A 19475-nucleotide genomic window follows, 5' to 3' on the forward strand; every position below is an offset into this window, starting at 1 on the left:
GACTTTAGAAATGATGAATAATAACGAATGTGCCTAAAATTTCGGAGGGAGAAACATTTGTTACTTTTTATTAACTTATTTCAACGCTTCAATTCATACTAACATTATGAATGCGAAAGTTTGTCTGTCTGTCTGGTTTCACCGCTAAACTATACAATAGTGATGAAAAAAAAATGTATAATTGAGGATCTAATCAACCTAGGGGGTGAAAATTTTTGCCCTTCGTAAAACGTAACTAAAACCGCAGGACACAGACTATTTAGCTTACCAATATATTAGTATAAACCACATACACTAACATCGTATAATCACATAATATACAATTTAACACTTTCCCACTCAAGCATACGTTCTAGCATAATTAAAACGTCACTTATAATATCTGCGGGCGACTGTCCACTAGTTACCGGGTTATCACATGAGATGCTTATCGTGACGGGCCGGTGACTCGCTCGCCTCACCGACGATCTGCTGACCTTGTTAACCTTTATCACTTTTGGATGAAGTACTGCAATTTTATTCAGCGGTTCTGTGTTGAATTTTCTTTTTGATAATTTTATTATATACTGCGAATATGTTCTTTCTTAAGTGTCGACAAAAAAACCGCCACTACGAGGTTTTTTGTTAAAAGAAAGGAAATATTCGCAGTGAATAATTAAAGTATTCAGTATAGGTATATACATTATATGTAAATATACACATAGAAATGAAGAGAGAGACTGTGTATAGATAGGTGATCGTAGGCTATGAGTTATTTTAGAGAAAAGTAATTTGAGTGACGTTGGAATAGGGGCATATATAAAAGCTTGATATGAGGACTTTTCTTCTTATTGTAATTTAATTATAATAAAGTAACATCTAATTTCGTCACCTGCCTTCCCTTTTCCATACAAACGTAAAAAGAAATCTCAAGTCATCTCAAATTTATCTTTATTCATAGTTTTCATGCGAAAGTGATTTTATTGCGCTTGATTAGACATGATGAAAAAACGAACATTGATGAATTACGACTGACTCATGAATCATGATTACCTAATCAATCTGATATGTTAATGAAATATATTCACAATAACTACTATTTATTTGTTTATTACAATGAAAATAGAATACCTAGTTGATATGTTAATACATATTTCAATTATCAGGAAGGACCCTAAATTTAATGAATAAATTTTTTTTTTTTTATTAGTTTTTGCAAAAACTTTGACAACGCTAAGTTGTTGGTTGTCCAAGGTGCTGTGTTTGATTAGGTTACTGTTTTTGATTCTAATTGAATAATTGATTTACAGAAAAAAAATCATTAAATCAAAATATTTCGTAGTCAAACATGGTCAAACGATGAAAGCGTAAACAGTTTTAGACTTGTTTTGAAAAACCGCATTCATTGAAAAATCCTATTATATATCGTTATATATATCGTTTTCGAGTAGGTAAAAGGCTTTGTTTAAAATACCGTTCGCAAGTACCTAATTCGATTTCCGTTCGTACACTGCATGATTGTTATAGGTTTATACCAAGTTTATACTTTATAGTTCGTTCTTGCCAACTGTACCTAAGGTTTGTTTTTATTTATAGCAATGGGGCGATCTGATTTACATTGCACATTTACTGTACTTTTTTCAGATTTTTAAGTAGGTACTGTTTGATAATAAAGTATGCTTTTGTTATGCAGAGTATGATTGTTTATTGTTTTAGAATACCTAGTGTCTTGATTAATTGTATTTTTTGTGAAATTATAATACATATGAGTGCACCTATAAACTCTATATTTTACATATTATCTTGGTCGCATTTGTAAGATCATTTACGGTGCAATAGAGTAGTCTTACTCTACGTAAAAGGTTTTATGTGTTCTTTGTAAAGAAAATTGTCCAATTAAAAAAACGTCGTTTCATTTTCTTCAGAGATTGCAGGTTTATGCATTTAAATATAAATATCGAGTATTAAAATGGTATAAAATGTTCGTTTTCTTTAGAAATAAATAAAATCTAACAACGCGCAGTTCTTAATTAGGTAAGCTGAAGGAGAGAGAAGTCTACAGACTTTTTATTAAAGCAAACAGTACAAATAGCTTGGGTATTTCTTACACAAAAATACAAATACCCCCCCATCAAACCGTAATAGACCACTAACGACGTCCAAATAGATGATTCAACCACAAAATATAATAAACGTCGAACTAAATAAGAATAGTCGATTTAACACAGCATTAAAATGGTTTTATTTCGCCACGAATTCAGTTTATCCGCTCGTCTCACTATAAATCTGACAATAGGTACGGTATTGTATAATGTACCACGGCCGCGGCCGGTCCGATCCGAGGCTCTGCTATAACATTACTCTTGGAACCAGCGGCTGTTCCAACGGAATAATATGGGAAAAGTACGTTTGTCAAATTTGTTCGTTCGTATTTATTTTCCATACTTAACACCTTCAGATTAATATGGTATTCACCAAACAGATAATTAATTAAACGATGTCTTAATTACACTTCCACGCAATGTAAAACTTGAGAGAATATCCTAAATGTCAAGTGCAGAATCGAATATTAGTAAACTGATTTTCACTCTCGCAGTTAAAGCACTTAAATCCTTTCAAACAGTGTTAATTGTATAAACAAAGAAACTTTAACTCCACTGAAAAATACCCTAATAGAGATATAAAATTAAACCACAAGTTGGGAATTAAACATTCAATATGGATAAGAGCGCATTAATTTGTGGTGATCGAACGCCGATAGCAAATGGTGAAAAACTAAACAATGTTTAGCCAACACTGACTAGCCAACTTTTGGAGGTACAACGTTGTTTGTAATGCCACTCCACACGATCCGCGAGCGTATTAAAGGGCTTGTAAATACTAAATACGTTGTTCATAGTTAAATATAAAAAAGTATATAGTTAATTTTTGTCTAGATTTATGGTTATAGTATTAATAGTAGGAATAGTAATAAGTTATTTGTGCGATAAAACCCAAACTGCTTGTATAGACACAGTTCCAGTGGGTACAATACGAGTCTACACAAATCTCGGACGATCTCGTGTGAACACGGCCTCAGCATTAACTCCTAGGAAAACTGACACAAAGCGGTCTTCTGTCTTCCTCGCTTGTTTAATTCGCAAACGGAAAAATCGAGGCTTGTCCACTCCGGGCGTACAGGGCAGCCACAAATACGCTCAACTCACCGTCGACTCCTTATGAATAAATTATCAAGCCACGGCAGGTGGAATGACCTGACACAAAATGTTTTGATGGAATTGTTTTAATTGGGCGTTATCTCGCCCCGTCTATCAGTCCTATACTTCATTTTAAAAATATGAATTTATTTATCGACCATTCACACCATCATTCGCATTTAATTATAAGTTTATCGATCTAAATATTGATTAGAAAACAAATATCCGGAGTCGATTAATTGTTTCTCATTACGCGTATTAAATTGTATGTCAGTTTATGTTGAATCGTTTTCAATAATTCATGTTTAAAGAACAAACAGTTTTTAATCGGACATTATGATCTCGTAATTGTAAAACTGAAATGAGTTGGGAGTTTGTATGTAATTATAATGAATGACCAATGTAATGTCTTTATTATTTATGTCGTCAGAATGAATAATGCTGACCTGTGTAGTGTGTAGTCTTATATCTAGGTATGTCTAAGGAGGAATTTGGAAAGTAGTGCTCTACTAAAAGGTAAAGCTGGCATGGCATGTTAATCGGAGCAGTCTGCTGACTCATTGAAGTTGCAACAGTAACTGTGGTCGAAGCACTTGAATCAGTTTGATCTTCAGGTTTATTGTTACCTAATGCTCCTCAATTAATGTGAAGAATATGCCAAAATACAGCATTATGTCAACAAATTGAGACTCCCAATTTTCTTGGTTTCTGGTCCTTAGACTCCCTTTCAGTAAAAGAGTACCTACCTACTAAATATTTTTTTTTACTCCAGAACAAATATCAACATATTATTTTTTATGTAACTACCAGTTGTACAACCCCAATAATTATTATTCATTCAGTACTCAGTGCAGTGGAAAATAAATATTATTTATGTTTGTTGTTTATCTTCAAGTGTCACGTAATAAAACTGTTACGCGCAAACCGAGAATTCCTGACCACAGAGTATTGACAGAGTATAAATTTGTAAATTTCCCACAATTATTGAATAATTTTTCTACGCTTTTCATCAGAAATTTTACAAATGAATAGCCATAAATAACTTTACGTTTAAACGTAGCTTTGATAGCGGACGATCCTATGCAAAAAAAGAAATACCACTTTTATCTACTAAAAAGCCTGTCAACCCAATTTTGTAGACGTTTCTAATTTTGGAAATCTAACCACTACTGAACAGAACTCCACTTCATTAAACCTTTATAGAACTGAATTCGAACTAAATATAACGTTTTCTAAAACCGAAATATCTGAAAAGCCATCAAGCGAACAGATGCATATAACACCTTAACGCGAAGTCAGGTAATAATGTTGGTCGAGTAAACAATAAATTAAGGCCCTCGATACTACAAGGGCCCAGTGATTAAGGTATGTCCTTAAGACCCGTATTTGTCGTGACTCGAGAATACATACCCCGGTCTATTATACGTAATAAAACTGTGTGAATACATGCATTTTTATTTTAAAGGGTCCTATTAAGTATCCTTACAAAATTAAAGTCTGACGATAATTTATCTGGTAATCTCCGAGTGTCGAAATTAGCAATGGATTTAAAGACAATCAAAGTTCGCAATGGAAAGACTTATATGGTGCGGTGTAAGGAAGTACACGGGTCATTAAACTTCGTGATCCTAAGAAATATATTATCTTCAATGAAGCGTGGGTGAAACTTACCCACAATTCCACAATCGTGTTGAGATGAATTTGTATAAATCCTAGTATTAATCTTAAAAATACAAAGGCAGAGCGCTTTTTGTTTACATTTCAAAGCCCTCTATATTATAATGTTGAAACTCTGAACGTGTATATGTATGTATGCAAGGATTTTCTGCTTTCATACTATATAATAGCCTAAGACTATTTTGGATTTGAGTAAAGGTAAGTAATAATATTAAATATGAAATTAAGTACCATTGTTACTCTATAAAAACAGTCTATTATCCCGATTCTTCGCGAACCACGTAGCGAGCAAAGTCTTGTAGTATAGCATTAACTAAGTGTTAATTTATTTATTCAACTCTCTCCAAACTTGTTAAGTTCAGCTGCAAAAACCTTCCAGATCTATTAATATCACATCAAGAATCGTAAATATGGATACCATTGTATTTTAAAACTGTAAAACTGCAGACAAAAAGTCGATTGTCAATATTTATGTGAATCAAATTAGTGGGAGCGTCGCTGGCGCGTGAATCGACGGCCCAAATGAAGCTATAGATATTCAATAATTGTATAATTTTCGTAGTTCGTCAAAAGGTTCGCTCCCAGACACGCATTAATAAGAACACTCCGGAAGTACGTCGCGTGCTTCCACCGATAGGCCTTTGAATTATTTATACCTTTAATATTGTAATTACCATACACCAGGCTAATTATCATTTATGTTATTATATTAAATAACACTCACGGAAAGGTTAGGTCTCGATAAAGAGATAACAATACGAGTTTAACGTCGAAGCCGAGCCCGGACTGCTGAATGCTAATTCCGCCAACGAGTTGTCTCCCGTATAATTTACACGCAACAATATTTTTTGTACCCTCAATTTGTAATCGTTTGTCTATGTTGACGATCTCCTGTAATACATTGTTACTCGCCTCGCTGTGATGAGAATTCGATAATAATGAAAGTTTATCGCGGGATCTACTAAGTGCTCGAGCTTTGTATGATAATTATTACAAGTATTATGCGAATTAATATGATCGCTATCGATCGGATGCAGTTTGTAATTTTGTTTGCATTTTAATTAACCGCTGAATTGCAATGGGTGCAAAAATGTGAGGAACTTTCTGTAGCTTTGCTTTGCAACTAATTGGCTCTTCGCAACTATTCCGTAGCTTCTAACTCGATTCCTAATACAAAAATGGAGGATACGTAGTAACTTTATTTGTACTTGAGATAATACGTTTTCTGTATCTACAAGTTTATCTTGTTAAATCTTTTGAGAAATATCTCTTATTCTCATAAAGCGTTGACTATCTCTTAAATTATAAACACAACCAATTGACCATATCAAATCGTTAATTTATATGCTGAAAACTGACAAACTCGTTCACTAGATCATCGTAAAATAGCCTCGCAAAGGACAAGCAAATTGTATTAATCGTACATGTAAAAGTCATCAATGTTATTTAATATTTATTGAATGATTCCATAGATAAGGTCCCCGTATGTTTTTATAGGCATAGCATTTAGGTATGCGCATCGCACGCAATGCTTCCTCCACGGCAATATCTTATGTCATGCTATATAAAAGAAGTCTGTCAAATAGTTTGTTCATAATTATTATGGATCAGTAATTCTTGCGTAGATATCGGCTGTTTTATGAAACTGCATTTTCTTTGAAATTGTTTGTAGTTGTTGTCGCGTTATGTATTATTTTATTTGCACCCGTTTGATTTGAGGTTTATTTTGAATTAATATCTAAAATAAAGAGATATTTGGTATTGTAATATTACCATTGAATTATGGAAGAACCCTCAAGTGACTGCATTACTTATCGATACATTTAAAATATTATGTAATTTTTGTTTTATTCATCTTTTGTCTTTGTTCGTTGTATTTATACGTGATGATACAGATTTAAAATACATTTTCTTGGTAATAAATTTTGAAAAAATCATCACTATGACGGTTATCATATAAAAGGAAAAACGGAATTTAATAACAGTGTATCAAAGTGGATTACTGTCAGTTGTCTATATTGGATTTAAAATTCAATGTGCGTTTTGATGAGCAAGAAATTAATTCGCCTCTGCAAAGATATTCAGCGGAGTGTGGCACAGCTGCACTTGGGTGTAGAATTACATTAAAATTACCGGTTCTCGAGTAAAAATGATGCGGGTAGTCGATCGGTTGGCGGACACACGTGTCCAAGGAACATTTCCTCGTGCCACCTGAATGTATAGCACAAAACTTTCTCACGCCAGTGACCGCTAAATATTCAGTTCACTAATGAGTTAGACATAATGGAAAACTTAACTTGCCACTTAACCACTTCAGCTATATATACCACGCTGACAACTAATGTGAAACGAAAGCACCGTTCAGAATGTTCGTTGCAAATTTCAATGTATGTTGGTTTAATGCTCTAAGGTACCTATATTCGGCGGTTGAACATTGAGATGTTCTGGATTGTTCCAGAATATTTCGGTTATTGCATAATTGAATGTCAGCGGTCTAAATAGAAAATGAGATCAAGCTTAGATGTTGAATTCTATAAATAAAATCGACAGTGAAATGCCATTTGCTGACTTATCACGATATCTATGTATCTACGCTATTAAGTTTGCACGGGCAGATTTTATTTTAGCTATTTCTCTATACTGAAAAGCGTTCGAAAAAGGTTCCCACGAAAACAAGATCGTAATTTATTATATCGAGTATTATGACGTATGCGTTTGCACTTATTTATAAAACGAAGTTGGATCAAACGTTTTGAAAATACAGCCTTAAAGCTATGAATATTAAAGTAGATTTTTTAATGGCTGTAATAGAATTGAACTCACAAACAATTACTTGGTTGGTAAATAGATGATACAAATACAAATGAGGATATATTTTATGAAGTATTTAATTGTTTTGTCTAATTAGGAAAAAAACGCGTTTATATAGATGACATGAAATAATAAGGTGTTTTACAAAAAAGGCTTCTTTACGTAAACATTTTTATATGCATTGCAAGAGGGGTATATAATTATAGGTGAGTGTATGTAAGTGATAAATGCTGTGTATTTTACAACAATGAGGCTGCCTCATTGTTGTGACTTGTGAGGCAATGAAATTGTGGTCGGTACAGAAGGCTGTCTACGTAATACGATTAATTTATTTAGAACAAGTTTTTAGCGCGAAAAGTATAAAGATGCTTTGCTTTTGATGTCATCTGTTATATTTTCGTGTTATTATGACTATTTCGATACTTTACCATCATCAAAATCATCAGTGATAATGTTCAGATGCGCAGATAAATTGAAAAATCGATTTACCTATGTCCCCGACTTATTTTGTCTCGAACCCCTGCTTATAGACCACTGCACGCCGATACATAAACTTAACTATCCTTTGTCTACAACTTAAGATAACCAATTACTGACTCGTTTACATGTTGTTATAGACAATTTAAACTCTATGGAAGACTCACTAAACATTGCGTATATTATAAAAAAGAAATTACCAGCTTCCCCTTTATCAATAATTCACAATTGATAGATATAAATACACTCCTGTAACCATAAATGTTTTCTCTGAACACAACAGAACTGTTAATTTCATATCGCAAAAACGACCCGACGCGATGTGATTAGCAAATTTTCCAAAGAAACGTGTTAAAGTATTGGCGATTGTTAACACTAAGTGGTCATATAAATGCGCCGGTCGCACACCTTCGCCACCGGGATCACATACGACTGTCACTTGTCACAGAGCGCCACTTCTATGAACCTTATGCTTTAACAATAAAGCTCAAATTACCAACAATTTTACAATCAAACCATGTTACATATTGATAAACTTTTTTTGGTACAGAACTACGTTTGTGAATGGCTGGTTCATGGAATAACAATTACCTATGTGCTTGTATTTCTTGTAATAAATTAGGTATGTTCGATGTGTTAGGAATGTGTGTCATAAAAAGGCTCCGCAATTTTATTTTTATTGAAATTATAAATACTATTTTATATGTTACTGCAATGTTCGATAATTAGACGTACTTACTCGTCTATTTATTGCCACATAAGTTTTAGTTATAGGGTTTATGGTATTTTCGAATAATTTCAGTAGATAATCGCGTGTTCGTGTGCCTTTAATTTAGATAGTAGCGAATTTATAAATGCTAATAAAGTGACAATTAAATATAATTAAAATTTAACGCCACATGACGTAATTGCTATTATAATTGTTAAACAATAAACAAATAAATAAGTGTTGCGTGGAAACAAATAAAATTAACATTGTATATTAGCGAGTTACTCTCATAAAAATGTATTGAACTTGGTGTCGATTGTTTTATTGTTTTTATTGGCTTTTTCGATAAGTTCTCGAGCGACAGTTAGACTTTTTCTGGACCTCGCAAGTCCGATAGCAGCCCGGACACGCAAAGTTTAAGGCTCGCTGACTACGATTTGAAAAACCTCTGTCGTTTTATGATTTATAGCAGGGATAATAAACCTTTACAACGCAACATACAAAACGTATGTTTATTACGACGGCTCGATCATAAGTACCTAAGTATGTATTTGTGCGATTTCGTGGAAGTATGAGCTTATTTGATGAGGCTTTATGAATTGTACTTATAGGAAATTAAATTTTGTGAAGATTGCTATCACTTTTGAGCAAATAACTTTTTATTACATTATGAATTATTTTTAAGTAGGTTGAACTTAGTAGAATATAGATTGTACAAAAAATTTATAGATTGTTCAAAAGCAAAAGTTGAACCGAAGGTTTACAGCCCCGCCAATAGGTTCATGCGTGTTTTATTCTCGTAATTCCACAACAGAGGTGACTTTGACAAGTTGTTTATGAACAAATACTAAAAAACAGTAGCAACGATCCGAATGGCTTGTATTTGTTATACTTTTTCTTTCTCTTCGAAGAGAATTCTCATTTGCGATAAGCATATACCTAACTATGTTTTTATCTTGCTATTTAAAAAGCTGTTGGTTTGTTGAAATCAAGAACCTTAGATAAATCGTCAAATAAAAACTCATCTGTCCACACGCAGGTATTAATAATTATTTACTTAACGCCGATTTATTTTAAGAATAATATGTTCAATCTGTTTAAAATATAATTTTATAGAATTCATAAATATCAAAGTTCAGTTTATGTGAGACGTAGGTATATGTACCGAAATAATTATCGACATTCATGGAAATACCTGATGAAAAAGTGAAAAATTAGTTTTATTACCTTGAAAAATATTTGGAATAAAGGGTGATAGAGGTAGATAATTAGGTAAGTAGTTAGGTATGTAAAACACAATTGAATGTGCTACATAATTTTTTATATAACTAGGTATGCATTATTTTATATTACAGTAAAGCATCCCTTCTATAATACTAGCTTTCCGCCCCGGCTTCGCCCGTGGTACATACATGTTTAAACTATCCTATCTCTCAAGTTGGATCGAACTGCACATGGTGTGCGAATTTTATTATAATCGGTTAAGTGGTTTAGGAGTCCATTGAGGACAAACATTGTGACACGAGATTTATATACATATATTTAATAACTTTTATTAAGATTAAGATTATAAATGCGAAAGTAACTCTGTCTGTCTATCTGTTACGCTTTCCCGCTTAAACCTCTCAACCGATTTTGATGAAATTTGGCACAGACAATCTTTAGACCCTGAGAAAGAACATAGGCTACCTTTTATTGCGAAATATGTACCACGGGCGAAGCCGGGGCGGACCGAATAAATAAACCAAAACTTAACTATATAAAATTACAATATTTTACTAGAAAATATCAAGATGTAAGCTCTATCAATATCAAATATTGATAGAGCTTTTGCTCTACAAGTATTGTAGAGCTATATCTGTATAACTGAAGACCGAGCCCAATGGCTCGGCGTACCTTAGGGGAGGCCTATGTCCAACAGTGGACGGAGAAAGGCTGAAGAGAGAGAGAGAGAGAGGGAGAGAGAGTATAACTGAATGTATAACGAAAATAAATAGCTCTATCTGTATAACTAAATCATTTCGGACTTCACATGTAAGATAAAATTAATATTTTGTGTTAATATTCTGTACCTATATTCTCCATACTATATGCAATGAGCAATTACAGAAGCTGTGGTAAGTATCGATTACTCGACTACTGTTACACATTGTTAGTGCACATTAAAAGCAAATCATAATATTATTTAATGTACCTAAGTAGTTAAGTTATTTGAAGCTAGCTTAAGAAAATTGCCATTGGAATTATCGATAATGAGGGACTATAACGTAAGAGTCACAGGATAGACAACAAATACGAATAAAAGAAAAAAAAATACTTTAAAAAAGAAAAAAAATATTTTAAAAATGTTTGTTTAGTGGAAGTATTACAAAAATATTTGTCCTATCTCTATAGAAGATTGTTTTTCTCGTGATCTTGGTTGGATACAAATACTAAATACCGATTAGTATGTTAAAAAAAATAAGTATCTACACACCTACAATGTACATAATATCTTAATATATAAATCTCGTGTCACAATGTTTGTCCTCAATGGACTCCTAAACCACTTAACCGATTATAATAAAATTCGCACACCATGTGCAGTTCGATCCAACTTGAGAGATAGGATAATTTAAACATGTAGGTACCACGGGCGAAGCCGGGGCGGACCGCTAGTTAAATACTAAAAGGAAACAAGTAACATTTCATAGCTATCGTTAAATACCCATAAATTGCTTGCTCATTATATTTCCCTATACGTTTACGTTTTCATCAGCTGTTTAGTACAAATCATTGTTTTGTATAACTAGCACAGAACTAAAACCACTTATTACAAATAAATTATAGTTTACTCCAAATTACTAAGCAAGGCTTTTTGATGCTATCAATTTTTGGTAACAGTTAATGTTGGTTGAAGGAACATTATTACATGTTGTATTTACTCTTTCTATTGTAACTATGGGAATTGAACTATCAAAATATATATAGGTAAGTTATATATTTTTATGCTTATAATTAGGTATTTAGAATAAAAGTGATTCAATTGATAATTTTCAGGTGCTACTTTTATTACATAAATATTTATATTAAGTTACGTTTTCTTTTTATATTTTTTTTTGTTGGCAGTACAATAAAATATTTAAATAAATAAATATATTTTGGATAAGCGAAAAAATTTCATTTATTTAATAATTAGCTCATCAATAATTAAAAATCATCATTTTAATTTTCTAAAAAGCAACTCCGAACAGAACATTTACTTAAAGTTAATGTAGTAAATTATCTAATTACATTACCTACCCCCCACTAAAAACACAAATGTTAAAATAATTACTCAAAATGTTTATAATTTTAATTAATAATTTAAAATTAATTTTTTACCTAATTTAGTAATCACAGAGTTGGCCGCTATGCATCATTAGCCAGCCATACACAGTTGCAAACATAAGTAGGTGTGTTAAGTAAAAAATATATCATGTAATTAAGGATACATACATGTTGGCTTAATTACACCGTCATTTTTTACTCACTCGCAGCGACAAAAAGCAAAATGTAAATAATATGTAATGAACTTTCTCGCGTATGACTAGTTTTATGATAAATGTTGTTTTTGTTATAAAAGCATGTTAATTTATTACGATGGAGCGGCACGACTACAAATAACTTCCTTATAATCCAAGTATTTAAATTGGCACTTGTACGGTGTTAGGTCATTTTTATATTGCACTAGCTTCTGCCCACGACTTTGTACATGCATATTCGTTTTTCCCCATTCCCGCAAGAATTTCGGGAAATCCTTTCTTAGCGGATGCCTACGTCCTAACATCTACCTGCATGCCAAATTTCAGCCCGATACGTCCAGTGGTTTGGGCTGTGCGTTGATAGATCACTATATCAGTCACCTTTGTGTTTTATATATATTTTAATATTGCATGAAACTGTATTTATTTTTACACGTGTAAACCCATAAAGGATATTTTAACCAATTGAGCCCCGAACGGCCCGATCGGTCCACGACACAATAGATTTTCTATTGTGTCTGAGATTCCGGGGCCTGAGTTATTAAAGCACCATGTAAACACCATAAAAATAAAGACAAAATAGTGGCGCGAAAAAGGGTCCTTTGTCAACTTGTGGTAAATGCACAATTGTGCGATTAATGTATAACAACATTGCGACAGTTAATAGATAGTCGCGTGGGTAATAAAGGTGTAATAATACTTTCACGGTAAGAAAAAGTCAATCGTCATTGCGCATAGCAGTTATTATACGGGGAAGACGCATATCCACGCGTGGCTGCGTTCAACGTTTTTCCTACAAGGGACAAATTATCAATAGTACTTATGCACTTAGTAATCGACTTTACAAGAACTTAAAGATCGTTAATTGTTGTAAAACACGTTTTGCATAATACTCAGATATCAGTATTGTTACAAATGCACACCTACTTTTGTTTTAATGTTCGAAATTTTGTAAATACAAGATAAAAAATTCAGCGATTTTCCATTCACTTTTCGCTTGGATAAACGAACACTAGCGTGTATTCACTTTGTTAAACACTTTCCAAGTTTATTCATTGCGAATTTATTCTAATGCGATTGTTCATGAGAATTTCGACTGCTTTTTTAGTCGCCACTTGTAAAGTTGCGGCTATTGTTTAAATTGCAATATATTTCTGTAAACTTTCTATTAACATTTAGCATGGGAAACGCTACTTTGTAAATTAAAAGTGAAATAATTTGGACGTGTTACAAGATTGTCATTTGATTAAGTAGTGAAATTTTAGAGGTGTGTAATTACTTAGGAACGTGTTGTGTTAGAATTGAAGCAAATAAACGTAGCATGAAAACACATATTATGTAGGTAATTAAAATGTGATTTAAATATAGATTTCAACTACATTAATGCCAATAACAAGAAGGTGAGATTATAGATGAATTTATGACCATTTCCAACAAATTTCCAACTTTGCCCAGTCCTTGGCAATATTTTTGCCGCAAGCAAGACTGAAAAATGTTACGAAGCAAACAGATATTGTGAAAATAGCTAAGAGATAACCATATTTAATATTCAGTGAACAAAGCTTCACTCGGAATTCCTTGAAATATATAAAAAGCATCAATCTCAAAACAATGTTTCAGTTTTTATTGTGAGCTTGACATCTTTGTGTTGTAAAAATTTTTACATGTAACAATCAAAGCATTAATTTTAATTACGGTATTTTAAGACATTCATTTTGGGTCACGCTGAAATATTTTCTTTTATTGAAAACGTTATAGATACAAAGCGAACTAATAAATTATCGTGACATACAAAACGATCCTTTCAAGTTAATTCCTACATAATTTAGTGAATCTTGATGGCATTTATAAGAAGGATATTTGGGTATTTGAAAACTTGCCAAGTACCAACATAATAATAATAATACGTACTTATCACTGTTAGTTTCTTGTTGCTTATAAAAAGCCAATTTTTTATAAAATTCTATTACATAATATTAATACTCATTGTGTTAATTCTCTTCAAATTATATGCTACAAGCAATACAGTAAATGGTGTGTAAATTTTTTAAAGGGTTATAATGATTTTTTAATTGTTACAAAACATATGTGTAATTACTATATTTACTGTGTTTTCTATTTTTATCGAATCATATATTAAATAAATACTTCAACTTGTACTGCATTTCATATAGGTACCTATAGATACCAAATAGGTAAAGTAAGTCATAACGCTTAAAAAAAATTAAAATTTATAACCTCATACTTTTTTATCTATCTACCAATTAGGTACTTTACTTCCAAAAAGAATTAAACGTTTTAAAATATGAAAGAATAAGAATCAAACTTGTGAATAATATCTGATATGCTCTATCTCTACTACACAGTCGATATCCACGCCTAGGCGTTGATCAAAGTAATTAAATATTAAGATGAGATAGGATAAAAATGGGATCGCGTGCCATTGATAAGCATTGAAAACTTACAAAAAAGATCCCACAAAAAATAACCGGTCGCCTCTTTCACACTAACGCTCTTTAGATACTGTAAGAATGGGACAAGAGAGTGATTTATTATACGAAAAAATAAACATATTTTTTTCTGCATCAGACGAACCTTTCATTACAGTTTTTCATTTTGAGACGTGAATTCTTACTTAGGTTGTCTTAGGTATAATTATTGCCAGCCTGTCAATTGTGTATGTATTAAGCGCCTATTATTCCTGTTACAAATGACCCACAAAATTTCGCGTCATTTGTAACAGGATGGCGGTTCTACAGGGGTCTTGGTACGCAATGACAACAATAAAAATGATGGTCAGAACGCTGATACCGGATACCTTAAGATACTGTAATATAAAATAATACAGTATCTTAAGATAAAATATTATAGTATATTCACCGTGTGTGACGCGCTTTAATATTTTTAAGAAAATGAAACGAGCTACGAAAAATATTAAAAGCTTTTTTTTTTAATTATGGCGTTGCTATTTTGGCGCCAATTACAGGCAGTTCGATTCACTTAATAAGCCAAGACAGAGCAAACCTATGAAATTAGTATCCGCTAATAGTTGTAGTAGGATACCTACTTCTAGTATACCCTTTGACGACAACCCGCCCTTTCTGTGTAGGTATACTATAGGTATAGTAGAGAACCCTACTTAATATAGGAAAATCCAGGTTGTATTCAGTTTAAATGAATTTCCACTGACATTTTCCTAATGGAAAATTTAAAATTAATTGTAGTCAATTGAAATAGAGCTTTTCATTTGATTATAGTTCCGTGCACGATTGTTTGTCATACCTTATATTTTGTTAAACGCATTTGGATGAAGTTTTTATTTGGTATAATATTTAACAGATTTTACTTTAAATATACATAAATAAATACTTCTTCCAAATGCGTTCAACAAAATATAAGGTAATTAATATCTAATAACAGATTTTTTTACTGCAGATGACGTTTCAAGTAATTAATAGGTAACGATATTGAAAATAAAAATTATTACAAATAATAAATGATTGATTTACCTATATCCATTAAATTATTGTTATTTTCTAGATTGATATTTTGTATATTGTTTTTATTTTCTTATGATGTCAAGTCATCAAACATCGTCCGGTCTCTAGAATGCAGAAAACATTCGTCCTTTTAAGTGGCAGATGTATTACAACTTTTTATTTATAGTATTTATTTACACTAAAATAACATCCAAATAAAATTTATCAGTTACAGAACTTGTTTACAACTGTATTATTATTTTTCAATGAGATACATAGGAAATGATAAATAATTTTGTTGAGCTTTAAGTCTAATATAAATAATTAATGAACACAGATATAATAATCAGAATATAGAACATTAAATAGGTAAAAAGTAAAGATAGAGTTCTTATTGGAATATAGCATGTATTCCCAAAAGCGAGTGATCGAGTCTGTATGAGTAGGTACCTCACAGAGGTACCTAGATAACTAGACATTTGCTACGACATTGTCTGCTTTAAGTTTAAATTGAAACCCACCTCCCTCTTCATGATTGTATTCGGTCTACCTATGTAGGTACCTAATGATTATTTTATGGAGGTAGAGCTTATTTAACTGTTGTATGTAAAATAATTCTAGGATCTTTATTATGGTATCTATCTAAGAATAAATATATAAATATTATTTCTGTAGGCAACGATTTACTTTAAAGATAGGTAGGTAGGTTTCTATGTGTTCTGTGGTATTAATATGATATAGGTATAAAAATTAAATGAATTCATACTAATTATAGAACGTAGCATTGCAATAAACTATGTGTAGATGTTTTTTAAAAACTTTGTGATAAAAGCTTATTACCATCTGAAAATTTTATAACTTTTTCATGATCTGATATTTGTGTTATTAGTATCTGAAAATGATGAAGAGCAAATAAAAGAGATACAGGTAAAGTGGTTTGCGTTATCACTTACATCTTGTTGATTAAAGAAGTCATCTTGTGGCTCCTCATTGGAGCAACCCATGTCCTGCAGAAGGGGAGTCACGTGTCGCTCCCAGTCATCCATTATGATAAACTCCAAGCCAACAATGCCAAAACACAACAGTCAGCTCAATCTTCACTCATAACCAAAGTCATCGTATCGGCTACCACTACAGTCCGACTCGTGGCTTTCGCGCCAAAAACTTTTCGCTCACTTTTTTCGGAGCTGGGATTGGCGGGAAAATGGGGCAGTTCGCACGCGACGCGACCGTCACGGGGTGTGAAAGAGAAAATGTTGCGGCCGCGGGCTTCTCACCTGGCCGCCGTTTAGCGCGCATTCAAATATCGTACTTGGAAAAGTCGTAAACAGCTTGTACGGAATCAGTGTTGCGAGGAGCGGGATTCCGGCCGCCCGTCGACGCGACCGGAACAGGAGTGCGTGGCTATCCGCGAAGCCAAACGCCCTCTGCGTCGCGCCGCCTCGCGTCTTTCTCTTTTTTGCCGCTCTGGCGCGTATCGCTCCGTCCCTCTCCCGCAGTTCAGCGCCTCACGCCTCCCATGGGCGGCAGCGATTTGCCGTCCGAGGCCGCAACATGGCCGTACCTCCGCTGATCACTTACCAGCGTATGACCATCACCGACCAACTCGAAACAGCAAAAAGATCATGCCATATTTCGCACTAGAGTGCGGAATTTCCATAGACAACTTTTCGCGAAAGCTTCTTCAAAAGTTTTCCGAGATATCCGATGAAACTATTTTCCGACTTTAAAAGTAACAACTCGGAACGTATTGTTTCTAGCCAGTTTCCAAAACTTAGTTCGCGATATTATGTAGGTATATCGTATTCAACTATTTTTTTGTCCAACATTGTTATTTATAAATATTGATACTGAAACAGCTCTTTATAGCTCTTTACGTTATTTATTCAGAAAAGGCTGAATACAAAATAATAAAAATAAATAATATTCTGTAAATTTTTCACAGTTTCCATTTACAACTATTTTTTATTTAATGCAGGTTTATTATATTTTTTAGTTTGGTTAAGAATTAAACATAAAATATCGACTCATTTATAGTACCTACCTACTAATCCTTTTAACCGTAAAAAAACATAACAATAATTATACATTACGATACAATAAAGTATAAAGTAAACATTACCTATTTAATTAAATCATAAAACACGTTGTAATAAATTGCCAATTCTTACAATAACATAATATTACTTCATATCAAATTATAATATTGTGCTCATTTTAAAATGTAGGAGTAATTTAATTATACATTCTTATCAATATTGGCGCTATTAATGTCTTGTAAAAATATTAAACTCAAACTCAAACTCAAACATTTATTTATTCAATTAGACTTCTTATAGAAGCACTTTTGAAACGTCATTACATATTTTAAAATTTACCACCGATTCGGAAAGCAGTATCTTCGGAGAAGAACCGGCAAGAAACTCCATAGTTGCTCTTTTAAATCATGTCAGTTTTACAATTTTACAAAATACCTACATATGTAACATCATATTATATTATAATAACATGCCAAAGAACTGTGGTTTTTACGCGACAACCCTCCATGGGTTTTTATCGAACTAGTACATTTTTTATATATAAGTTTTAAATTTAGAACTACTAAACTCTAATAGTGTCTTTAATATTATGAGGAATTCTATTGTAAAATCGTATACCTTGACCCATAAATGAATTTTTAACTTTAGCTAATCGGAAAAATGGCATTTCAATTCTATTTCTGTTCCTTGTGCCATAAGATAGATAGATAGATAAAACGTTTATTCATAGAACACAATCACACTTACAAATAAAACACAAAAGATAAAAAACAGTAAACAATACAGAAAACACTCATACACACAGAAATATTAAAAGTATAACAATTAAACCGTTAATGTGCACTGCGTTCTACGAACAGGCCTTGGCTCAGCATAAATGTCTGAGTTTTTTAAAGAAACCCGGACGCTGATATTCTGCCAATGCCTCTTGAGGGCAGAAAATTAAAATAAACTTAAATAAATGGAATAGCAAGGGAGATAAAGGTTAAATATTTATAAAATTATAGTATACAATATCAATAAACATATAGGTACACAAATGAAAGGGAAATACACAATATAAGAAATAATAATAAACTTCAGGAACCAACAAGCATTCCACAGAAGGTGTAGATAACTCTGTGGGCTTACGCCTTACGGCGGAAAGACTGTGCAAATGAACAAAAATAAACTAAGAAAAAATAAATAAATATATCAAAATTATGGAACTGATTTTTGTATTCCTAGAAGGTAGTCTCGATAGACAGTTTTGAATCTTGATTTACAACAAATGTTGCGTATGGGCGGAGGAATGTCGTTCCAACATTTTGTTGCACAGTACTTGAAACTGCCGCGGAAAGCCATTGTTCTATGTTTTGGAATAGATAAAGTATTGGTACCGAATCTAATTGGGTTACAACCACGATCCTTTCGCCACGTTAGCTTGTCAAACAAGTAAGCAGGGCGTTTGGTCTTCAAAAGGTCAAATAGGAAGCAAGCCAGATATAATTTTTGTCTACCTTTCATATTCAGAATAACAGTGTCTATCTCCTACTCTTGTGTGTAAGTCAGCGTTTTTGTCCCACATGCAAAATATTATTAAATATATACTGTGATGGTACAGT

The 19475-nt window shown here is 32.6% G+C and overlaps 1 protein-coding gene across 2 annotated transcripts in view; it reads right to left on the reverse strand.

Moving 5' to 3' along the window:
• LOC149910986 (homeobox protein caupolican-like) overlaps window positions 1–17210 on the reverse strand; it is a 92816-nt gene extending 75606 nt beyond the window's left edge. For both annotated transcript variants that reach the window (XM_090101633.1, XM_090101641.1), the window contains exon 1: window positions 16786–17210. In XM_090101633.1, the coding sequence (XP_089957759.1) occupies window positions 16786–16878 (93 nt within the window). In that variant the 5' untranslated portion in view covers window positions 16879–17210. The remainder of the gene's footprint in view (window positions 1–16785) is intronic.
• Between the last annotated feature and the right edge of the window lie 2265 nt (window positions 17211–19475).

This window comes from Colias eurytheme, chromosome 1 (assembly GCF_061535395.1).
Source record: "Colias eurytheme isolate Ceu_HAF_F1 chromosome 1, ilColEury1 Martin Lab GWU primary, whole genome shotgun sequence".
Taxonomy (NCBI): Eukaryota; Metazoa; Arthropoda; class Insecta; order Lepidoptera; family Pieridae; genus Colias; species Colias eurytheme.